Here is a 24,953-nt window from a genome sequence, read left to right as displayed (position 1 = left end):
TTCAACTGGTGGGATATGATATTTTCAGAGCAGTTAAAAGTCCATGACATTTTAAATTTTCAACGGTTCATATCATTGGAATAACATAGTTTCTAAAGCAAGAAGAATGTAAGTTGTGTTAATAGAAATATATATAAACTGTAAAAAAAGAAGCTGAACACAAAGTATTATACAGATACTGGTTATAATTGGAAGTAGCCAGTCTCCAAGATGGCCTCCACTGAGCCTCATCTCCAGTATTTATACGTTTGTGTACTTCCTTGCACACTGTATCGGCATTAGTCTGTATGACCAATGAAATACAGGGAAGTGATAGTTTATGACCTGCAGGGTCATACAAAGTATTGCTGCCTTTGCATTGCCCTCTCTTGGATTGCCCACTGGAGGAAGCCAGCCACCATATTATGAAGACATTTAAAGCCCTATGGAGAGTCCACGTGGGAAGCAACTGAGGTGTTTTTCTAACAGCAAAAAAATCAGCTTGCCAGCCACCGAGGTGGGTCCTCAGCTTTAGCCAAACCTTCAGATGACTGCAATCCCAGCCTGCATCTTGACTACAATATCATGAGAGACCCTGAACCAGAACTGTCCAATTATACCACTCCCAAATTCCTGAACTACAGAAACTATGAAATAATAAATGTCTGTTGTCATTCTAAGCAACTAAGTTTTGGAGTTCTTTGTTGTGCAGCAATAGATAACTAAGGTACAGTATTCTGAAATACTTACTGGTTTTATATGTGGAAGAGAATCTGGACAGTGTAAAGAGTGCTTACTATCATCTGTGTCAGGTGGCTTCAGTCATGTTTGACTCTGCAATCCAGTGGACTATAGCCCGCCAGGCTCCTCTGTCCGTGGGATTCTCCAGGCAAGAATACTGGAGTGGGTTGCCATTTCCTTCTCCAGGGGATCTTCTTGATAGAATCCATGCCTCTTAGGTCTCCTGCATTGACAGGCAGGTTCTTTACCACTAGCACCACCTTATAACAGTTTCAACAATTGAATGTGTTTGGTTAAAGAAGTTCAGTTTAGCTATCAAACTTACAGATTCAGAAAAAGAAAATTATAGTTTCTCCTAATACAAATTGAAGATATTCATTAATCATTATATTACCTCTTAAATGTTCATTTACTTATGAAAGTATTCTCCTTTTTTATGTCACTTTGCAGTTTATTACTATGTCACTTTTTTTTTTAATTGGAGGATGATTGCTTTACAGTGTTGTGTTAGTTTCTGCCATACAACAGCTTAAGTCAGTTATATCCCTCTCAGTCATCACAGAGAGCCTGGCTGGGCTCCCTGAATATACAGTAGCTTCCCACTAGTTAATCTGTTTTAGACATGATAGTGTTTATGTGTCAGTGCTACCTATTGTTATTTCTGATTGAACACCTTCTTGGATACCCTTCTAGGTGCTTGGGTTATATCAAAACAAAACAAAAAAAAGATTTCTGCTCTTAAGAAGTTTATATCAGAGAAACACAGATAGCAAGCATAGTAAATAAGCCATCTAGTGTGTTAGAATTGATGGCTCAAATGGTAAAGCGTCTGTCTACAATGTGAGAGACCTGGGTTTGATCCCTGGGTTGGGAAGATTCCCTGGAGAAGGAAATGGCAACCCACTCCAGTACTCTTGCCTTGAAAATCCCATGGACGGAGGAGTTTGGTGCAGGCTACTATCCATGGGGTTGGAAAGAGTCGGACACGACTGAGAAAGGAGGTGGAAGTAGGGGACACCTGAGGGAGGTGGTTATAGGAGATGTCTGTAAGGAAACAGCATCTGGACAATAAGTTGATCAAGTGAAGGTTTGGGAAAAGATGGTTCCAGAGAGTGGGGACAGCTAGAGCAAGGCCCTAAGGCAGGAGCATGTGTGACATTTAAGCACAGAGGTCAGTGTGGGTGGCGGAGTGAGATGAAAACCATTAATAGTGAGGTCAGAGATAATGAGATGGGAGGCAGAGCAGGTAGATCCATGAATCCTGTTTGGACCTTGCTGCTCTGAGGGAAATGGGAAGTGATTGCTGGACTTTGCAATAGAAAGGTGTGTTAGACTCTAGGGGAGTGAGGGTAAAAGCAGAGATCCAATAGGAGAATGTTAGAATAAATTGCATGAAAGATGATGGTGGCTTGGGCCAAGACAGTGGTGGTGGAAGTAGTCAGAAACGGTTAGATTCTGGAAACGTAATAAAGATGGAGCAGCAGTACATAGATTCAGAAGTTCTTGGTCATACAGAGGAGAGAGACCAAGCTGCTGTGAGATTTTCACATCCTAGTGCCAGTCTAACTTCCAGCTAATCTCTGACTATCCTTCTCAGCCCTGTGCTCTCCCCCACCGGACAGCCACCTTTCCCTGGTGCCATATCAGCTGACCCTCCTGTGACCTAGCAGGTGCCATATCGGCTGACCCTCCTGTGACCTAGCAGGTAACACTGCAGCCTCTAGAATTAGACCATCTGAGTTTGATTACTGACTCTTAATTGCTGCGTGGTCTTGAATTACTTAAGCCTCAGTTTTCTTATTTCTAGAATGGGCATGTTAATTATAAAATCTGCCTCACAGAATGGTATTGTGAGATTAAATGAGATAACCCATGTGAAATACTTCACATAGTGCTTGGCGGATGTTAAGATCTCAATAAACGAAAGCTGTTACCACCTCAGGTTGTTTTCCTTTGGCTAGTCTTTCCTCTGCATTAAGTGCTAACCTCCCTGTAATCTCTTCCTTTCTAATCTATTCTTTGTTTTCATTTTGTTTCTCAAGCTTTGACAAGAAATTCTTTTTTTTTTTTTAATTTTAAAATCTTTAATTCTTACATGCGTTCCCAAACATGAACCCTTGAGGAAATTCTTGAGGAAATTTAAAAATGAAATCAAACTGTCCATAATTTCCTTGCCGTTTTCATCTTTCTATAGTCCCTCTGTTCTTTGTCCACATGTCTCTCTTATTTATGTAGTTACTTCTGTTCACTTTTTGTAATCAGTTCAAATGTCATCTCATGATGCCTTTCCTAATCCTCTACGTAGATTTAGTCATCTGTGCATTGGGCTCCTTTACCATTTTAATGATTCACTTAAAAAGATGTGGTTATTAGATAAGTGAGTGGAAGCTACCAAGGCTCCCCACCCTGATTCTTACATGTAACTGCCAGATTCATATTTGTGACACTCCCTTGCTTAGAATTTTCAGTGGCTTCACATCGCCTGCAAAGTCAAGTCTGAATTCCTTAGCTGAGTATTTGGTGAATTCTACTATCTGATCTCAGTTTGCCTTTCCAATTTTGTTTTCTACAACAGTCTGGTCTATTTGCTGTCCCTTGGGGTTCTTCCATCCTCTGTACATCCAGGTCTTGATTCATATTTTATTTTTTTCCTGAAAAGCACTCCTCCCATGCCCTAATTCCCCTCTTCATTACCCTTCTCAGAAGCTTCCCCTTTCACAAAGATTTCTCTGACCATGCCAGCTCGAAATAATCTCTCCCTGCTTTGAAATCTCAGAGCATAGAACTGTGCTGCTTGTCACATTTTAACTTCACAAAGGTGATTAAATTTTTCCTGTTTAGTCTCTTAAAGGGCAGATCTAAGATGTTTCATCTTTGCATTCTGTACTTATAAGTAGCATTAGGCAACTGATCATTTCTGGAATGGCTGAATGATTACATATGTGAATAAATAGACTTCTAGAACAGTGCTCCTGTGGGCTGCCTTGGAGGGAATAAAGTTGGGGATGTGATACATAGCCATAGTAAGACACGGGGAAAAGTGGTACTCCCTGCCCCAGTGCTCCTGTCTGCAGATACCATCAGGCCAATTGTCCCAGGTCCGTTCAGAATGTATTTACTGAAGTCTGACATGTTCCAGGCTCAGTAATTGGCTTTAGGAGTACGAAAGCTATTTCTTTCCTTCCCCTATACACCCTTCAGATAGCAAGGTGTTCTGGGGCTGTGGCCCTTGGCCCTTGGTATTGGATCTGTAAGTCCTAAGTTATATTCTCAAATGAGGCATTGCTCACTGTGCCGAGATCTGTCCCAGACTTACCCAATTAGACCCACTTTGGTTTTGTTTTGCCTAACTTATAGTCTAGGTGTTTGGGCTAATTTATTCCCATCAGCTTACTGTTGAAAATTTTCATTCAGTTACATTTTAAGTTTGTTTTATGTTCAATTTTTACTTTGTTAAAGTCAACTTTGCTGTGGAACTCAGAAGAATTGGCAGTGGGAGCTTCTACATCTCAGTGTTTTCAGACTTTTTTGGTAGACCTTCCTAATCGCCTCTCTCATTCCATTATTTTACACTGTTGGGAAATACGTTAGTCAATAGTGATATTTGCTTAAGGAGGGAATAGAAAGACATTAATAGCGTCAGGTGTCACCAGGAAAACAAGTCCACTCATTTGGAAATCTGATTTGATACCTCCAGAAAAATTCTTTCTCACGCCTGTCCTCTGTTCTGTTACACCTCTCCATTCCAGCCATACTGAACTTGTAGTAGCTGAAGTTCTCAGAATTCTCCTGTGTCACTTCCATCGTAATTCCTGCCTCTGATTCAGGGCTGAGCTTATACCTCTCATCCCTTAAAAAGCTTCCCACTCCCATTCTTCTCCTTCTGTGATGAGTTACTTGTCCCTTACATCCACTCCTGCCATAAGCACAGAACTATACTTGTGCATAGTTCTGTCAGAGAACTTGCCACGGTAGAGTACAGCTATTGGTTTATCTGTCTGTTTCTTCTAGTAAGCTGAAATCTTCCCCAGGAGCTGGGTCTGTATTTGAATTGTCTTTTGTATCTAGACTTAAATTGAAGAAGGTAGAGGAAACCACTAGACCATTCAGGTATGACCTAAATCAAATCCCTTATGATTATACAGTGGAAGTGAGAAATAGATTTAAGGGACTAGATCTGATACACAGAGTATCTGATGAACTATGGATGGAGGTTCATGACATTGTAGAGGAAACAGGGATCAAGACCATCCCCAAGAAAAAGAAATGCAAAAAAGCAAAATGGCTGTCTGAGGAGGCCTTAAAAATAGCTGTGAAAAGAAGAGAAGCAAAAAGCAAAAGACAAAAGGAAAGATATACCCATTTGAATGCAGAGTTCCAAAGAATAGCAAGGAGAGAGAAGAAGGCCTTCCTCAGGGATCAAGGCAAAGAAATAGAGGAAAACAATAGAATAGGAAAGACTAGAGATCTCTTCGGAGAAGGCAATGGCACCCCACTCCAGTACTCTTGCCTGGAAAATCCCATGGATGGAGGAGCCTGGTGGGCTGCAGTCCATGGGGTCCCTGAGAGTTGGACATGACTCGGTGACTTCACTTTCACTTTTCACTTTCATGCATTGGAGAAGGAAATGGCAACCCACTCCAGTGTTCTTGCCTGGAGAATCCCAGGGACAGCAGACCCTGGTGGGCTGCCATCTATGGGATCGCACTGAGTCGAACATGACTGAAGCGACTTAGCAGCAAAGATCTCTCCAAGAAAATTAGAGATAGCAAGGGAACATTTCATGCAAAGATGGACTTGATAAAGGACAGAAATGGTATGGACCTAACAGAAGCAGAAGATATTAAGAAGAGGTGGCAACAATACACAGAACTATACAAAAAAGATCTTCATGACCCAGATAATCACGATGGTATGATCACTACCCTAGAGCCAGACATCCTGGAATGTGAGGTCAAGTGGCCCTTCGGAAGCATCACTACAAACAAAGCTAGTGGAGGTGATGGAATTCCAGAGCTATTTCAAATCCTAAAAAATGATGCTGTGAAAGTGCTGCACTCAATATGTCAGCAAATTTGGAAAACTCAGCAATGGCCACAGGACTGGAAAAGGTCAGTTTTCATTCCAATCCCAAAGAAAGGCAATGCCAAAGAATGCTCAAACTACCACACAATTGCACTCATCTTACACACTAGTAAAGTAATGCTCAAAATTCTCCAAGCCAGGCTTCAGCAATACGTGAACTATGAACTTCCAGATGTTCAAGCTGGTTTTCAGAAAGGCAGAGGAACCAGAGATCAAATTGCCAACATTTGCTGGATCATGGAAAAAGCAAGAGAGTTCCAGAAAAACATCTATTTCTGCTTTATTGACTATGCCAAAGCCTTTGACTGTGTGGATCACAATAAACTGTGGAAAATTCTGAAAGAGATGGGAATACCAGACCACCTGACCTGCCTCTTGAGAAACCTATATGCAGGTCAGGAAGCAACAGTTAGAACTGGACATGGAACAACAGACTGGTTTCAAATAGGAAAAGGAGTACGTCAAGGCTGTATATTGTCACCCTGCTTATTTAACTTATATGCAGAGTACATCATGAGAAATGCTGGGCTGGAAGAAATCAGGCTGGAATCAAGATTGCCGGGAGGAATATCAATAACCTCAGATATGCAGATGATACCATCCTTATGGCAGAAAGTGAAAAAGAACTAAAGAGCCTCTTGATGAAAGTGAAAGAGAGTGAAAAAGTTGGCTTAAAGCTTAACATTCAGAAAACGAAGATCATGGTATCCGGTCCCATCACTTCATGGTAAATAGATGGGGAAACAGTGGCTGACTTTATTTTGGGGGGCTCCAAAATAACTGCAGATGGTGATTGCAGCCATGAAATTAAGATGCTTACTCCTTGGAAGAAAAGTTATGACCAACCTAGACAGCATGTTAAAAAGCAGAGCCATTACTTTGCCAACAAAGGTCCGTCTAGTCAAGGCTATGGTTTTTCCAGTAGTCATGTATGGATGTGAGAGGTGGACTATAAAGAAAGCTGAGTGCAGAAGAATTGATGGTTTTGAACTGTGGTGTTGGAGAAGACTCTTGAGAGTCCTTTGGACTGCAAGGAGATCCAACCAGTCCATTCTAAAGGAGATCAGTCCTGGGTGTTCATTGGAAGGACTGATGTTGAAGCTGAAACTCCAATACTTTGGCCACCTGATGTGAAGAGCTGACTCACTTGAAAAGACCCTGATGTTGGGAAAGATTGAAGGCAGGAGGAGAAGGGGATGACAGAGGATGAGATGGTTAGATGGCGTCACCAACTCAATGGACGTGAGTTTGAGTAAACTCCAGGAGTTGGTGATGGACAGGGAGGCCTGGTGTGCTATGGTTCATGGGGTCGCAAAGAATTGGACACGATTGAGCTACTGAACTGGACTTTGTATCTAGAAGCTAGCACAGTGTCTGGTATGCTGGGAGGGGTTGGGGGCAGGAGGAGAAGACGACAGAGGATGAGATGGCTGGATGGCATCACTGACTTGATGGACGTGACTCAGTGAACTCTGGGAGATGGTGATGGACAGGGAGGTCTGGTCATGCTGTGATTCATGGGGTCGCAAAGAGTCAGACACGACTGAGTGACTGAACTGAACTGATGCTTATAAATTAGACAATCCAATGCTAGTCTCCTAAGTTCATCACAGAGATGGAAGGTTTTGAGGAGTGCTATTCACTTCTCAACTATTGGGCTAATGTTGTAAAAACATGATTAGTAGGGATGGGTAATATTCTTACAAGGCTACATGTTTTCTAAGTGTAACATAACTAAATAATGTTGTAAAAACATTAATTTTGATCTCCTGTGTAAAAGCAACACAGAATTCAGTTCCTTGGCAACTTAAGCCCTATAAGCAGTAATTCTGCCAGTTGGCACTTAACTATCATAAAAGTAGATGAATCAGACGATCATGTATACTCAGAATAAAGGTGGATAAGGGAGGAGTGAAGAATAAAGAAGGGAGTGAGTTAGCAAAATGCCACATGGTTGCAAAGTAGCACAAAGGTGAAAGTGATTCAAATGAAACTAGCTAGAGTCAAAAAGGCTGAAATAGGGGCAAAGAGCAAAAGGCAATCAACAGTGCAAGCAAGGAATCACAGGGACTGGGCAGACACGAGCAGGTGCGTACCCAGTGTGGGGGGCCCAGGCGCTGTGGGATTGTGGTCTCTAAAACTCTGGGGGACATAGAAGAAGGGAATCGAGTATCATGCTCCAGGGAGGTGAGTTGGGGGGGACTGGTGTTTACTACAGAGACAAAGATGCACTGAAAAGACCTTCAAAGGAGATGGGCATAGTGACTGACCCTAGCTGGCACCAAAGTCTCAAAAGAATTGAAGAGAGCTTTGTTGGGGGTAAATAAGGAGATAGCAAGAGAGGTTGAGAAGACTAATTCTGAAGGAGTGAATTTAAATACACTGATGTATTCTCTCCAGTCTATGTACATTATTTTGAGTAGCATATAGAACTTGTTATATAATTGACACATTTGGAGAAACCATCCATCCTGGAAGTTTGGAATCATGATTTTCCAGTGGGTGGATAATGAATCTCCTTTAGGAAAGAAGTCACTTGTTATATATTCTTATTAAATGGATGAGATCCAGTCCTTGAATCACTGGATCACTATTCATCCCTTCAGAGACTATATTCAACACCTACTATGTGGCAGTATCATTCCAGCGCCAGGAACACATTCATGAACAGACAAAATTATCTGCCCATGTATAGCTCATGAAAGGTGGGGGAATCAGGAGCAGGGAGTATGAGAAACCACCCCAGAAGTAGTAAATTATATAGTATATTAGAAGACGAGGAGTGCTGCGGAGAAAAACAAACAGGGAAGGAAGGTATTGATAGAAGATGCATGTGACTAGGTGGGTTGCGATTTTAAATATAGTAGACAAGGAAGGACTCTCTGAGAAGGTGACACCTGAGCAGAGACTGGCAGTGAGTGAGCAAGCCTGGTAGGCTGGTGTCATGTGAAATAGGGCTTCCCTGGTGGCTCAGAGGTTAAAGCATCTGCCTGCAATGTGAGAGACCTGGGTTCGATCCCTCGGTTGGGAAGATCCCCTGGAGAAGGAAATGGCAGCCCACTCCAGTATTCTTGCCTGGAGAATCCCATGGACGGGGGAGCCTGGTGGGCTACAGACCACAGGGTCACAAAAATTCAGACACGACTGGGCGACTTCACTTCACTTCTTCTGTATGCTCTAAGCCGTTTGTTGTAAGCCTTGCTAATGCCATCCTTAAAGTAGCTAATCTTAAAGAAAAGTGAGAAATGGTGTTAGAGGTAATTGTTGAGAGCGGATGGTGCGGTCTGTGTGTTTACTCTTTGCTTTCTCTGACATCTACTGTTTACCTTTACACTGAACACCTGGTATGACGCTGCAGTTTTCACTTTGTGAAAAGGGATACCTGGTATGCATTTTTTCCCCTTAATTTCTTTTGGAAGAAAAACAAAGTTTTGCTTAATGGAAATAGAAGCTGGAGAGTTGTTTGTTTTTTCCCAGAAATCACAATAATAGAAAAAAATACGAGTGAGCCCTGGAGAAGCTGCTGTGCAGTCAGTCACAGCGGTGGAAGCAGGCTGATGTCTGGAGAGCCCCTAAATACACTTCCGGAGAGTGTGGAATGTGGTCTGGGCTTTGGACAAGGCCACAGTCTGTTAACACTCAGAATCTGAAAGGTGGTTTTTGTCTTCAGTTCTTCTGGTTGATCTACATGACCAGCCTGGCTGCTGCAAAGGAAGATTCCACCAAAGGGAGTGACTGAAGACGTGAGTATGAATCTGGCCCGGCAGCTGACCTGTTGCAGTGGTTTCCTTTAAGATTCTAGAGACGAGTTTCCTTTGAGATTCTACAATTTGCTGTCCTTAGCCAATAGCTTTCATTCTTCACTGAAGGATAGAAGTTCAGTCTTGAAGAGTGTTCAGTCTTAAAGAGTGTTCAAACTGGTAATTCTCACTCTGTCTTTGAGATACTTCAGAACAACTCCAGCTACTTCAAAGAGCTTTATTCCAGATGCAGTTAACTTGAATTTGCTTTATTTTATGTAGTATGTTACCTAGGGAGGGAGAGAGACATTTTGATAAAACGCATCCTGGCAGATCAACAAATCTGAGAATGATACAGTCCTCATCTGTACTCCAAGCATACTGAGCATTCTATTGCGATTAGAGGGCTGGGGAATGAGGACTTTGGAGTTAGATCTTGTTTAACTAGTAACCATGACTTACATAAGGAGAAGTTCAGAGGTGAAAGGTGAATCAGAAGACCCAGAATTGTTTTGAGCAAAGTACATAAGAGGCAACTAAGGAAGCCTGAAATGTTGGAGGATATAGATGTGACCTTCCTCAGTAACACCAGGAGAAAATGCACCCTATGCAGGAGACATTTTTCCATGAAACCTTACTCTAGTTTTTCTGCATCATTTGTATCTAAAATCCGAAGTAGATAACGCTGAGCACTTAATAAGTTTTTGTCTTTGTTATAAGCAGATTAAGAAATACAGGCAGTAACTTGCCATAATGCACCACTTTATGACTCAGCAGGTCATTGAGCCTTTCTGTCTTTATTTGCCCTTCTGCTCTTAAGTGCTTATGGAGATAACATAGCCTGAAACCTGTGAAGCATGTTTTAAAAACCATAATGGTCTATTTAAGTGTTTTTGAATTAAGTTGATTTATTTCCGTAAAATGTGGTTGCAAGCCACTGGCAATATTGGTCACAGGTGGCCTGATTTTTAAAGGCTGTGAACACCCCAATGCCAGGGACTTTGTAACTTTTTTGTAACTTTATAACTTTAATTCAGAAATTGAAGCTTCTATTTATCAATCAAAAAGAAGAAAGAGGGAATTCTTTGGTGTTCCCCTGGCTAAGATTCCACACTTCCACTGCAGGGGACACCTGGTTGGGGAACTAAGATCCTGCAAGGCACATGGTTCATGATCTAAAGACAAAATTGTCAAAATGGAAAGAAAAAAATAACATGCAACATTAGGAACAGCGTGACAGAGAGAGCCTTTGCGTATGTGTGATCCACCCTACTATTAAAAGCAGGGCAAGGGATGCAGGTTTGATCCCTGGTTGAGGAACTAAGAATTTTTGTGGCCAAAAAAATAGATGGAAAAAGAAAGAGCATGGAGAAATAAATTTTAAATCCCAGTTTCCTCTTGCAACCAGACACCCTTCAGGAAAGGTGCTCAGAGCCTCTGTCACCCTAGTCTAGCTTGTTATGCAGGTGTTTAGGAACAGAAGGACCAGCCTGGGGAAAGGGGTGGGATTTCTGTTGTGGGTGTTTCATCTTTTACAAGTGTAAACAAAGAGGCCAGTTGGTCTAACCTTGCATGTCTTTGTCCCAGAAGTCACTGCAGGTGTGTTAGCAGCACTGCTTCTGGAACAAAAGACTCACCACGTCTTGGAAGAGAATGGCCCTTTCCCAGGGAATAGCCTTTTTCGTGCTGGTAGCGTCCTGTGTGTGCAGCACTGTCTTCCACAGACAGCAGCAGACTTGGTTTGAGGGGGTCTTCCTGTCCTCCATGTGCCCGGTCAGCGTCAGCGCCAGCACCTTGTATGGAATTATGTTTGACGCAGGGAGCACTGGGACACGAATTCATGTTTACACCTTCGTGCAGAAGATGCCAGGTGAGTGCAGCTGGCGCTCTCACCAGCATCGTGAAACCCACACTTGAGCATCTCCTCCTCCTAGAAACAGATGTGCTGAGAGTGTGTGATGCCAGCTACAGAATCTTACAGTCTCTAAATGTCTTTCTTCAGAGAAAACTCTGGACTATAACTGAACACATATGGTTTAATTTGGTGTAAAATTAAAAGCGATCAGGACTGCCTGTAGTCTGAACCCATGTGTCTAAGAAGTGTAGTTATAATTTGTCTTTACTTTTCTCCAAAGGTGAATCAATACTCCAGGGTTCAGAATATTGAGAGTGGTCTTGAGAAGAAGACCACCACCACCCTTGGAAAAGGGAATGAGGGGACCCTGAAGATTAATGTTTTCTGAATATTCAGTCTTCTCAAGTTACACATAGAGTCTAGGGAAAGGAGTAGAAGCGAGGTGCCCACCAGAGAAATGGCAGAGGGACCCTTGGTGATTACTTTTCATCCTCTCCCCCCCTATCCAATACTCCTTCAAGCCATTCCTCGCAGGTGGGATGACTTGGAATCGCTGGGGGAGATAGCCAGATCAGGAAGAGTCTGACTTTTAATAATCGGCTCTCTCTCTTCTGTTTTGCTCATGGACAACATAGGACAGCTTCCAGTTCTGGAAGGGGAGATTTTTGATTCTGTGAAGCCAGGACTTTCTGCTTTTGTAGATCAACCTAAGCAGGTGAGTTTTTTACAATAGATGTTTAGATTCTCAAATGCCTTGATAGCTTGACCACACCACTGCTGTTAAATATTTTATGCTGTTCTCTGCTGATACTGAGGTCATGTGTGAGATCAGTTTTCTGTCCTCAGCTAATCTCCTGGATAACAGTAATTGTATAACCTGGGTTCACCAGGGCTTAGGGGGAAGGAGGTGTGAAAATAGCTTGTCACCCTGCTGGGAGAGCACCATCTTTCAGGAGATTGTGCTATGTGTATTGACTGTTTAAGATTTTGATTTGAAGCCATCAACTGCGTTAATTAATGTAGATGCAGAAAATGGTTGTGAAGTTCTATAAAGTAGAAGGTATACACATGGCAATTGAGGTGAACTCCATTTCAGAATGCCCTTGTACAGCACCATGATTATATTCTAGAAATTGGGCAAAACCCATGACAAAAAGTCTTCAGTAATAGAAGATGAATGTAGAGTTCTGTCATAGCTGTATTTCACATGTGAGCTCTCAGAGGATACAACACCCCACGTGTCAGGGGCCACACTGATATAAAATAGAGTAAGGCAGAATGTTGAACTTTGGTAGCATATATTAAAGATATTGTCCAGTGTCACAAGTGTAATCATTAACCAGAGGAAAACCTGATGTTAAAAATGGCTTGAACTTGAAGAACCAAGAGGATGTTTATTTTCTCAGCTTGCCGTTATGAAATGGCAAATGTGCTATAGAAAATTAGGAGCTGTTGAAAACAATTGCATTGTTAGAAATTGATTTGACATTTGGAGAGTAAAATTGTGTTGTGGCTATAATGTTTAAGAGGCAATATGTTGTCAGAACAGATGCTTACTCAGAAAAACAATGGATTTAAAATAATGGATTCTAACATAATTTGAACATGTGTACCTTACATGTCGGTGCTGGTAATACAAAAATGAACCTTATATGTCCTATTGTGCCAGAACTCGTAAAAGGTGTAGCATAATGACAGCTGCAGCTAGCATTTGTGTGGCAGCTCTGCACAGTCTGCCCCCTCCCCTTTTTTTTTTTATAAAACCCTTGGGAGCCCTTGGCCCCCTTGCTCCTGATACTGTCCCAGAGCATGCTGCGGGAGCAGACACGCTCCACTAAATGCACTGTTCACCAGGTGTTCTCTTTTGAAGGGTGCTGAGACTGTTCAAGAGCTCTTAGAGGTGGCCAAAGACTCAATCCCTCCAAGTCACTGGAAGAGAACGCCAGTGGTCCTAAAGGCAACAGCGGGGCTGCGCTTACTGCCAGAAGAGAAAGCTGATGCACTGCTCTTTGAGGTACATTGTTGTTTTGTTTGTTTGCTTGTTTTTACAAGAAACCGATGATGGCTTACTTAGTTTCTTAGGGAAAAGGAATGAGTTCTATTAAAACTTTATCTGGGGAAAATGAAGAGTGTGGTTTTCTAAGTATTATAGGATATGTTTGGAATCTGTTCTGTTGCCTTAGGGAATCTAGATTTCTTTCCTTTTTTTGCTAGGTAAAAGAGATCTTCAAGAAATCACCTTTCCTGGTACCAGATGACAGTGTTAGCATCATGGATGGATCCTATGAAGGTGGGCAAGGTGTTGATGTATGGTGGGGGAGAGGGCCGGGGTTAATGAATATCTGATTAAAGGCACTGGGGAGACAGGGTAGGGGTGCTGAAGAGAAAGGAACAAATAAGCAAGGAGGAAGGGGATAGCAGGAAATGGAAAGATGGGGAGCAGGGAATGTGTAATTTTGACACGAAATTTAGAGATAAGAGAACAAAGGTGGGGCCTAGGAAGAAGGGAAAAAATGCTCTGGATGTAATCTTTGTCTTTCTCTCCTTTTTTAGGCATATTAGCTTGGGTTACTGTGAATTTTCTGACAGGTAACACATTCTCACATTTACCTAAGAACTTAACTGGGTTTCACACATGGTCAGGGAGCAAAATATCAATACCTTTTCTCTTCATATTGTTCTTTCGTTTTTTAAAAAAAAGGAGGATGGGGAGGAAAGACAGGAAGTTAATGTTTATTACCTGCCTTCAGGACCTCAGCTGCAGCAAGAGTCCTTCCTGGTTAGCCCTTGCTTACAGCCTTAGGTGCTGAGGAGCATGGAGTGTTTACAGAATGCCTCCAGTATATGCCAGGAGTAGGAGAGAAATTGCAGACGGGAGTGTTGGGCTGTCCAGGAAGCCCAGGATGCTCAGAGCTGACTGTCATTCACAGGTCAGCTGCACGGCCACAACCAGGAGACTGTTGGGACCCTGGACCTGGGAGGGGCCTCCACCCAAATTACGTTCCTGCCTCAGTTCGAGGTGAGTCAGATACATACAAGGGTCTGGTTACCAACCCGCTTGGCAGACATTTCATGGTGCTAAGAAAGGGCCCCGTTTCAGACAGCCGCTCCACCGTGAGCAGGCCGAGTAGTGTCAATTACTGACTGACTGAACTTGCTCTCACTGTTCAGAGTCCCTTTGATTCCTCAAGCCTTGTGAGATGAGCAGTGTAATCTGTCTTCTTCATCTCTGATTTTGGAGGGGAGGAGAGAGAGGGGATACTGAGGATAACATCTTCAGACTACTGTGGATCCTGAATAGTCTTTTTGCTTTTTCTGTTTTGCAGAAAACCCTGGAACAAACCCCTAGGGGCTACCTCACTTCCTTTGAGATGTTTAACAGCACTTATAAGCTCTATACACATAGGTGAGGGAGAGGGACATGGAGAAATAATATTTTGCATTGTCTGATTCTCCTAACTTTTCAAAGCATTTTCACATTTCGTTGCAACTGACAAGCCTTACGAAATCTTTGCCAGTCCCCGAAGGCTTGATAACTGAAACCCACTTATCAGCCACTTACCAAAGCCCAGGGGACCCAAGATTCTCTATTCTTGGCCTAAAAACATGTAATAGTAATAAAATAAAAAGTAATATAAGATTTTTTTTAAATAATGTAAAAGAGTAAAAAAGATAAGTAATATAAAAGTGAAAGTAATATGTCAAGTTTTCTCTAGACAGAACACTCAAAGAAGGTTCAGCCAAAGCTCTGTGTCAGCTTCTTTTAAACTGACCTCAGATGCTCAAAATCCAGCCCAGAATTTGATCACAGTTGGGCTAGAAGCTAAGATAATGAGAGCTTTTCTGCGGATGGTTCCCAGGGTGGGACCCTAGGAAGTGTCACCATCTCTGGCCTTTAAATCATGGAAAGTTCTTACTGCACAGCCCTGATCTGAACTGTGCAGGAATTACTGTGTGTTGTCTGCATGAGATGAATAGGTCACGGAGAGCAAGGTTTTCCTCCCTCCAGAGGGAGACGGAGAAACCATATTACTTTTGGAAGAAGGAGCTTTAAGCTGGAGAATTCAGGACCAGCATGAAATTAGTCAATCCTGTATTTTACAGTTACTTGGGATTTGGATTGAAAGCTGCAAGACTAGCAACCCTGGGAGCCCTGGAGACAGAAGGTTTGTCTGGGTGCCTGTGCTGGTCGGGGTGTGGTGAGAGCGACACCAGTACTCAGCTTGCCTTTTCCCTACCTTGGCAGTGATTCTGTGGCAGAAGGGGTTATGCTGAAGTAGGAGGCATATGTTGTATAATGGCAAATTCCTTTTCTAATTTATGAGCTCAGATATTTTTATAGATATATTATTAACCATTTCCAGCATGATATCTGTTGGTATAGGGGGTCTGTGGCCAGAAGGCTGAAGCATCTGCAGAAATTAAGACTCAAGGAGCAAATCTGGCAGAAGCTCGCTCAGGCCCTTACGTTTTATGTGGGAGGTGCAGGCAGCAGTCCACTTACAGATAGAATAACCGAACCGCTCCATTCCTCTGTTCATAGGCAGAAAGGGGTCAAAAGTTCAGGCAGAACCAGGTTCAGTACTAGTCTTGTGATTTAGGGCCAGTTAGCTTAACTTCTTATGCCCCTTTTCTTCGCCTTAAAAGAGATTTTGCATTTAATTAAATCTGTGTGGCCTGTGGTTCACAGTAAGCTATAATTGTGATGATGATTTGACATTTCAGAGTTTACATTTTCAGGTGTATTAAGTCTTAAAACAACCAATGAGAAGAGTAGACCAGTATTTTTTCCCTTTTTTAGAAATGAGGGAACTTTATTCCATTATCAGTTTTAGATTTAATATATGATGAAAGCCAACAACCCCTCTGCCAAATAGACATAAGCATGAAAATTTGCCTGGAGTTTCAGGGGGTTCACCAAGCCCATCTGTGAACCCCAAGTAAGAATTCATATCGTAGGATGCAGTCACGGAATTAATTCCATATGATTTTAGGGCCCAGCCACCTTGATAATACCTTTTAACCTTACTGGCTTCTTGTTTGCCTTTCTTTCTGTCTCTCCCTCACACCCTTGCCTCTTACTTTGTGGTCTGGTTTCTTCTAGGAATTGATGGACACACTTTCCGAAGTGCCTGTCTGCCGAGATGGTTGGAAGCAGAGTGGATCTTTGGGGGTGTGAAATACCAGTATGGTGGCAATCAAGAAGGCAAGTGGTGTTTTTTCCACTGGTTGAAATTATGTTTATAGTAGAAGTCTGGAAAAGTCCCATGGGAAACTTCTTCCGGAGCTCAAGAGAAGAGAAGCTTTTTTTTTACAGGAGCTAATTCCGAGGAGATGTTGGTGTGCCTCCAGGAGTAGTGTAGCATGACCGTGAACACGGCAGCTGTCACTCTCTGTGCAGCTCTTTCCTGCCCAAGTGTTGCGGATCCATTAGAAACCTCTTAGCTGGCCTCTTAGCTGGCATCTAACGTATTAACGGTCTCAGCCCTCAGCAGGGTGAAACTGTCTCAGATTCAATTAATGTTTAGCTATTTCAGTTAGAGAATTGAGACGATAAAACAGTAATTGATCTTAGGTATTATAAAAGGCATAGACGTTCAACTCAAGGGAGCAACTTAATTTTTCCAGTGAAGAAGCAGGTGAGCCTCTGCATACTTATCATAACTACGGTGAAACACAGTGCTGGGCGGCAGCTCAAGGTGGGCCGTGGCTTCTTTGGTGAACGCAGGTTAGGGAAGGAGCCTCCGTGGAGAAGCAAGTACCAGTTTTCCAGAGGGATGAAGCTGCAGAAGTTTGCTCATCTTTGTCCCGAGCCTCAGCGCGCCTTGGTCCTCCTGGTGTTCCTCCCTCAGCAGCCTGCCTCTCACTTTCCCACCTTGCCCCTGTGCACCTTTGCCCCAACAGGAGAGGTGGGCTTTGAGCCCTGCTATGCGGAAGTGCTGAGGGTGGTGCAAGGAAAACTTCATCAACCAGATGAGGTCCAGAGAGGCTCCTTCTACGCTTTCTCTTACTACTATGACCGAGCCGTGGACACAGACATGATTGGTAAGTTCATGCCAGGTGTCAGTGCAGGGGGGAGCTGGGCAAGCCTGTGGTGGGGAAGGGAGGGGACAAAGGAGTATTTGCAATGCTTTGTTGAGCTGCTCACCCTGCTTTGCTCCCACGTCACTCAAGTGGGAGAGTATGGTTTAGAATCTTTTGGGGCTAGAAGGTGGCCTAAACCAGTATACATGAAGTATATACTAAACAAGTATACATGAAGTCTTTTCTTTCTTTTTTTTACATCTTAATGGAGGTATAATTGACATAAAATAAAACGCACATATTTCAAGTATATGATTGGGTAAGTTTTGACATGTGTAAACATCCACGAAACCATCACCAAATTCAAGATAATGAATATACTCATCACCCCAAAATGTTTCCTCTCTCTGCTTTATAACTGTTTTTCTTATCATAATAGTAACACATTTTGTTTAGCTGTGAGAATGTATATATGTGATCAGTCATGGCCTGAGATATGAATTTTTTATTTTCTACTGTATTTAATGGCCCCTTTTTAATGGGCCAGTTTTTTAGCTGTAGTTAAGCATACATAAGATTATAAATAAAATAAATGGCATAGATTATATTGTAGGGATATGTCATGTTTGTTTATCTCATTTTTAATATTGGAAATTTTTTACTTTTTCATTATTATAAATATCACTAGGGTAAATTTTCTTATGCTTCCTGGAAGGCCTTTTGACTTCAACTGCTGTTCTGTTTCATTTCAGATTATGAAAAGGGGGGTGTTTTAAAAGTTGAAGATTTTGAGAGAAAAGCAAGGGAAGGTAAGTGTCAGTGGAAATCACTGAAGGCAAGCCTGTGAGGCTGTGCCTGCCAACCCCAGTGACCTTAAGGTCACCTGATGCACCTCAGCCAGCAGAAAGCCACTCAGCAGGTTGGTTTCCTATCTTTGCCAGCAGTTAAAAGCATTAAGTGGCAAAGAAAAAATGAGAATATAAGAGTTTGGACAAATAGTGAAAACCTTTTCTTCTTACTACATTTCTTTCTTTCTTTTTTAAAAGAAGTTGAAATAGTGTTATCAGTAGTAATGAAACTAACCACCAGAATATACGAGAAATAGTTGCAGAGGCTTCGTTGAAGGAGTCCATCGTAAATGCAAATAACTGATCTCATCCAGAGGCCATGAAATAGGACTAACTGGTATTTCCCTGTCTTCTGGGTCTCAGCATTAACACTGTATAAGGGACTTAGTTGAATTAAGCCCCAACATTAGGTCATAGCAAATGAACTAGGTAGGACCCACGCACCTTTGGGTATATGAGATGTCACGTCAAAAATGTGCAGGTTCTTGATGAGCTGGAGTCCTCCAGAGGCTGTCAGTGCACAGTTCTAAAGCCCCTGAGACTCCCAAGCATCTGGAGAGGAAGAATGAGGATTCTGCTGTGCTTATTCTCAGTCCGTATTTAGAGAAAATCACACCTCTCAGATGGCTGCAGACTTGCATTGCACTCTCTTCTTTCTCTCACTGCCAGTGTGTGATAACCTGGAAAACTTCACCTCAGGCAGTCCCTTCCTGTGCATGGATCTCAGTTACATCACAGCCTTGTTGAAGGATGGCTTTGGCTTTGCGAGCAGCACCGTCTTACGGGTAAGAGAGAGGACACCAGTGTCACGTAACAGCCCTCTCACTCCACGGAATGTTGAGATAATTTCATTCAGGCTATGGACAAGGCAGTGTGCAAGGCACCATGAATATGGGAAATCAGCTTGATGGAGTAGCAGCTTCTAAGTACAGTTGACCCTTGAATAATACAGGCTGAATAACACGGATTCTTTTCAATAATAAGTATTACAGTACTACACAGTCTGTGGTTTGTTGCATCCACAGATACGGAGGCCCGACTGTAGTTATATGCAGGTTTTCGACTACACGGGTTGGCACCTATAACCCCCTGTTGTTCAAAGGTCGACTCTATATTACCAGGCAAGCTATCCCAGAGGTCATAGAGCAGAGTGGTTTGCGGCCCAAGTTAAGATGCCCAAGTCACATGGTTTATTAAATCAATTTCAAAAGTCAGAGTAAGAAGCAAGGGGAACACACAGGATGGGGTGCAAGCAGTGCTGTACTTCCTGAATTCTGGGTTCATACGTCCTGCCTGTCTTTGCTGCTGACAACGTGGTTTCAAGTACTGTAGGTAAAGTTTGGTCAAGGGAGCACAAGGACAGAGGGTGCCTGGGGCAAAGCTGCTCTTTTTGAAGGGGCATGGGGCAGGTACACTGGCCAGTAGCATCAGCTCACTCATTAGTCCATTTGATGATTTTGTTTGGCAGAGGACATGACGGACCTCTGCCAAAGGGCATCACCAGTGAGTGGCTTTCTAAGACCTCATGAGTATTGAATGCCTTACGTAGTATGTTGTATGTATTTTGTGTGTGCCTCATATATTTAGTGCCTCTTCAGTTTTGAGTCCCTCTTTGTCTTCCTTACTTCATCTGTAGTAGCTTGTTATCTATTCCAAACAGTAAGTTTCATCCATCCCCTATTTTTTTATATTCTATACCATAACTTAGTAATTGCACATTTTAGTTACAAAGGTGATTAAGATGTAATCTTTGTCCTCAAAGATGAAAAGTATACAGACCATTAGAGGAGATGTAACAAACATAAAACTATGCCACAAGGCAACTTTGAATTTTAAGGTCAAGTACATAGATTGTACTTTGTGAAGTTCCCTCCTCTTGTGTCACTTCCCCTTCCTGTTTCTTCATTTCCAGATCAGTTTATAGTGCCTCATTTCTTATGTTATACAGATTTCATAAATTTATTTGTACAAAGGTATTTGGATTTAATGTGGTGTTATACCTGCCGAGAATATTGGCATTTGTTACTTGCCCATAGTCAGTAAAGTGTAGTGTTAAAAGCATGCCTCTGTTCTCTATCAGATCTGGGCTCAAGCTCTGATTCTACAAGCTTACTAGCTCTGTAGCCTTAGATGACTTACTTCCCCTCTCTTTAAGTTCCTCATTCAAAACACGGGGGTCCTTAGAGTACCCATATCTTAGGGCTGTTATGAAAATGGAGATAAAGTACAGTGCCTGGCACATAGTAAGTTATTAATATTGTTAGTGTAGGCAATTCACACCAGTGGGAGGCTTGGGGTCATCCTAAGCCCTCAATACTAAGTTAACTACTACCTGTACTTAAGCATCAACAGTAACCAAATCATTTAAGGACAATTTTCTGCCATTTCCATTTCTGGCATCCTTTACGTCTTCATTTCAGTGGCAGCAGAATTTGCATCAGGGGTGGGCAGTCCCCAATTCCAGAGATCGCTTCACTTTGGCATCGAGGTCCTGAGGACAGAGGGACATTTCAGGGTGGTGGGGCTAGGGGGCACTCCCAGTGTGACTTGGGTATCACAGACTAAATCTCAAGATAATGATTCACATGCCATTCTTCTCAGCTTTTGGCACATTGACTGTTGACTTCATTTTATTAAGTTAACACAAAAGAATTGTGTCATAAGAAGTTAGAAGATTAAAAGCAGTCCACTGATTTGCAAACCTGGGCATAGCATCTTTATAATAGCTTATGCAGAATTCCAGTAAAACTGATAAAAATGGAGTTATCTGGTTGAAGCAGAGGTAGGGGGCCTGGAACACCACCATCTGCCTCCTTTCTCCTTTGAAGCACTTCTAAGGAACCCCTAGGATTCTGAAGAAACAATTTGATAAATGCTGATCTGATGCTGGGAGGGATTGAGGGCAGGAGACGGGGACAACAGAGGATGAGATGGCTGGATGGCATCACTGACTCGATGGACGTGAGTCTGAGTGAACTCCGGGAATTGGTGATGGACAGGGAGGCCTGGCGTGCTGCGATTCATGGGGTCACAAAGAGTCGGATACGACTGAGCAACTGAACTGAACTGAATCTAATCCTGTTATGTAATTGAGAAAATTAACTTTTGCCCAAAGTCACGGAACCAACTGAAGCACAATCTGGCCTAGAATGCCTAAAATCCCTTGGTTGGTTATTAACGAGTGCTTAAGAGGAGGAGGTTAATTACAAAGTATGAATTGAGAAGCTTAGTATGTTCTTTCCTACCCCTAAATCTACTAACACCTGCTATATATTTAGTTTCAGGACTAGGGAGAGTTCAGAAGCCTATCTAAAAGGTCCTTTTCAGAAGTCCTGAGTTGAGACCACTTCCTGGGCCAGAAGATTCAGGGATCAGATGGGCAGGCGTAGGGGCGCTAGGCAGTAGCGGGGGGGAACTTACAGGGAGTGTTGGGAGAAGCCTCCAGAGACTGGCTACTCCCACTGCTGCCTTGGTTTAGCTATGTAGATGATCTGGGAAGATATTATCTGCTTGTTATACTTGCTAGAGTTGAAAATGGAATAAAAATGTGAAGACTTTTTCTCCTTCCCAACAGCTCACGAAGAAAGTGAACAACATCGAGACCGGCTGGGCCTTGGGGGCCACCTTTCACCTGCTGCAGTCTCTGGGCATCTCCCACTAAGGCGATGCCATTCCTCTGAGGCCTGCATTTGCCAACATTTTTAAAGGGAGAACGAGAGAGGAGAGGATTCTGTTGTGTTCTGAGCTAGTCTGGGGGGCCCAGCAGCTGTTTTCATCAAGAGGAACGGGCTTTTGTAAACAAGTCTTGCCCTTGGGTCTAGAGATTTGGGTTTAATTAATTTTACACATCAAATGTGAACTGTTTCCTAACCACTCTTCATGCACAGCTGGTACCAGAATCTAAATCTTTGAGGTTCCTTGTGTATCAGAGAGCCAAAAGTAACAGCTTTGGAACTTATAACTTTGGGGAACCCAGGGATGGAACCGTGGCAACCAAAGAAAAATCTCATTTCAGCCCTTTTAGTGCCTCATCCCTTTGAACATTTTAATTATCCTCTTAGATGTTAAACTGATGACAGTCCCATGACCTTTTGACACTGGTATTTTTCCTACACTTTGCCCTGTCCCACCTTTACTTCCACTTACCTGCCCTTAAAGAAAAAGGTTTTGCTTTCCATGTGTAATTCAGAGAAAAACACCATATCTGAAGTTACACGATCCCACTTTGTGTTAGCGCCAACCCAGCAGCTGAGAGCAGCCATTCTAAATCTCAGCAGGATGGAGAGCAACTCCTCATTGGCCAGAAGGGGGACATCTAGTTAAGGGGACACGTTTTGGGAGGGTGTGGCTGCCTTGTACAGACCACCTTTTAATCAACTTTTTATCAGTCAACCCTCGGATTAATGAACACATCCAATCTTATATAAGGAGTATGTGTGTTTCCACTGCAAATACCTCCTCCTACACTTGTGTTTATATTGTCATCTTAAATTTTATTTCTTTGTATTTCTAATACAGCTATACCCTGGCTTCTGGTAAGAGGCCTGTGGGTATGCTTTCCAAGGACCTAGATTTTGGTAATAGCCTCTTTCAGCTTGCCCTTTTAGTCTCTTCATAGCAGTGTCTCTTTCTGCCCTGCCCCCTGATCATTTCATTCTCTACATAGCTGTCTAGTCCCAGGGTTTCTGATACCCTTCCTGGTGATACATTTGACTTGGTTGGCCATCTTGGCCCACTTCCATATAGTTGATGCTCACTTTGAATATTCAGCATCTGATTTTGTGAATTATTTCCCCTAAAGTCCATTATCTTGTTCTCTCCCACATGACCAGCATTTGCTTGTCTACCCACTTGATTGTTCTTGGACTTGGAAGATCTTCCTGTAGTCTGGCTCTTTACCTCCAGCTGCCTTCCAGCAGAATTGTATCTCTACACACTTGTAGCTTCCACAGTAGACTCAGCTTTTTCACATAAATATACTCGGCCCTCACACCAGTTCCTGGAGAACCTTATTTTTAAAGATAGTCCATTGAGTCAAGAAATATTTAATATCTGACATGTGCAAATAACTAGGCAAATTTCTATATACTTATCCCCCCAAATTTGTTTTTTCAATTCTATGTGGCATTTTTGCATTCTTCACACTAATGTTTAATTATACTGAGGTCACCTTTATACCTACTCCTTCTTCCAAAAATGCTAAAACAGAATGAAATAATAGAATCTTTAGAGTTGGAAACAGCTAAAAAATGTAATCCAGTCTTCTATCCATTGCAGTCCCTTAATGCTTCTAACTCGTTATCACTGTTTCTGTTTAGGCATGTTTCCAGACAACTCATTCCACTTTGGGACTGCACTGATGTTAAAAAAAAATCCCTCCTCCATAGTCACTTCTGCTCTAATCCCTCCTTCCAGTCTTTTGGGGCTTCCCTGGTGGCTCAGATGGTAAAGTGCCTGCCTGCAAAGCAGGAGACCTGGGTTCCCCTAGGTCGGGAAGATCCCCTGGAGGAAATGGCAACCCACTCCAGTACTCTTGCCTGGAAAATTCCATGGATAGAGGAGCCTGATAGGCTACGGTCCATGGGGTCACAGAGTCAGATATGACTTCACTTTCACTTTCATAGTCTTGGTGTTTTGAAGAAAACACCTCCTAAATCCCTTACATTCTCTTTAACATACTACTTGACCTCTCGACCTTCCCATCTTTGACAAAGAGAAGGCCATTAGAACCAGTCTTCATACACTAAATGTTCTTCAAGATTAGGGACAGGGAATCCCCTGGTGGTCCAGTGGTTAGGACTCTATGCTCACTGGTGAGGGCCCAGGTTCAATTCCTGGTTTGAGAACTGAAATCCCATAAACTTCACTGGGGGAGACCGTTTCCCATTAGAAACCATGTTTTCCCAAGAGATAAGCTGTGTTCAGTAAAGACTCCTCCAGCTTGATGGGTTCAGAGAAGTAAGATTTCCTGGTCTTTAATCACCACAGTTTATCTCTGAAACATTTTTTATAAAAGCCACACGTTGTTCAGCTGACTCCTTTAGTCATCCCAAATACTTTCAGAACTCTTGGGCAGATGCATTATAACTCCAGAAATGTAGCTACATATTTTCTGATAATCTTGATTAGAACATCTGGAGAATTAACCAGTTTATCCATTATAAGAACAATTTAGAATGAGAATTTTTATTTCTTACAAAAGTTTGTCTATAATATTCTTTCTGCTGCTAGTATACTTTTGGGGCCTCTTACTAAGAGGTCCTACAGGGTCTACTATTGGTGATTAGGTTTCCTTTCTGTAAATATGTTATATATTTCAAATACTTAGGACAAGGCCTGCCACATAGTGGATGTTGTGTGTGTGTTTTCATCAAAACATCCTCTGTGGGTCATGGAGGTCCTTGCAAGGTGTGCCTTAAAATTCATGTCTTGCCTGATTTTGTTTGTGTACTTTTGTAGAATCCATGTTCTTTTTACCTATTTTCTTATGAAAGATGACCTTTTTTCCCTACAGTGACCTTTCTGGACTTTGCCAGTAGTCACCCAGCTTTTCCCAGAGCTGCCATCTTTCATTCTGGGCACATTTTTCCTGAGATTCCAGGAAGACTTGCAACATTCACGTTTTTACTCTAGGATCTTATAAATTTTCTGCATTTACCTGAAAAGCTCCCCTGTGGTAAC

At 42.4% G+C, this 24,953-nt stretch overlaps 1 protein-coding gene across 14 annotated transcripts in view; it reads left to right on the top strand.

Annotated features, from left to right (window-relative positions):
- Positions 1 to 22,699, top strand: part of ENTPD5 (ectonucleoside triphosphate diphosphohydrolase 5 (inactive)) — a 32,002-nt gene extending 9,303 nt beyond the window's left edge. For 4 of the 14 annotated variants that reach the window (XM_069597046.1, XM_069597048.1, XM_069597050.1 and 1 more), the window contains 14 exons: positions 9,476 to 9,548; positions 11,136 to 11,415; positions 12,036 to 12,115; positions 13,271 to 13,414; positions 13,615 to 13,690; positions 13,954 to 13,989; positions 14,331 to 14,419; positions 14,727 to 14,806; positions 15,505 to 15,566; positions 16,505 to 16,606; positions 17,305 to 17,445; positions 18,177 to 18,233; positions 18,942 to 19,057; positions 21,847 to 22,699. In XM_069597046.1, the coding sequence (XP_069453147.1) occupies positions 11,199 to 11,415; positions 12,036 to 12,115; positions 13,271 to 13,414; positions 13,615 to 13,690; positions 13,954 to 13,989; positions 14,331 to 14,419; positions 14,727 to 14,806; positions 15,505 to 15,566; positions 16,505 to 16,606; positions 17,305 to 17,445; positions 18,177 to 18,233; positions 18,942 to 19,057; positions 21,847 to 21,933 (1,287 nt within the window). In that variant the 5' untranslated portion in view covers positions 9,476 to 9,548; positions 11,136 to 11,198 and the 3' untranslated portion in view covers positions 21,934 to 22,699. Of the gene's footprint in view, positions 1 to 7,725; positions 7,993 to 9,282; positions 9,549 to 11,132; positions 11,416 to 12,035; positions 12,116 to 13,270; positions 13,415 to 13,614; positions 13,691 to 13,953; positions 13,990 to 14,330; positions 14,420 to 14,726; positions 14,807 to 15,504; positions 15,567 to 16,504; positions 16,607 to 17,304; positions 17,446 to 18,176; positions 18,234 to 18,941; positions 19,058 to 21,846 lie in introns of those variants that run through there. The other 10 variants (XM_069597053.1, XM_069597055.1, XM_069597056.1 and 7 more) reach the window with 7 other exon arrangements.
- Positions 22,700 to 24,953: the final 2,254 nt, after the last annotated feature.

This window comes from Ovis canadensis, chromosome 7 (genome assembly GCF_042477335.2).
Source record: "Ovis canadensis isolate MfBH-ARS-UI-01 breed Bighorn chromosome 7, ARS-UI_OviCan_v2, whole genome shotgun sequence".
In the NCBI taxonomy this organism is placed as follows: domain Eukaryota; kingdom Metazoa; phylum Chordata; class Mammalia; order Artiodactyla; family Bovidae; genus Ovis; species Ovis canadensis.
Note: the sequence above shows the minus strand (reverse complement) of the source record. Positions and strands in the feature narration are given on the sequence as shown.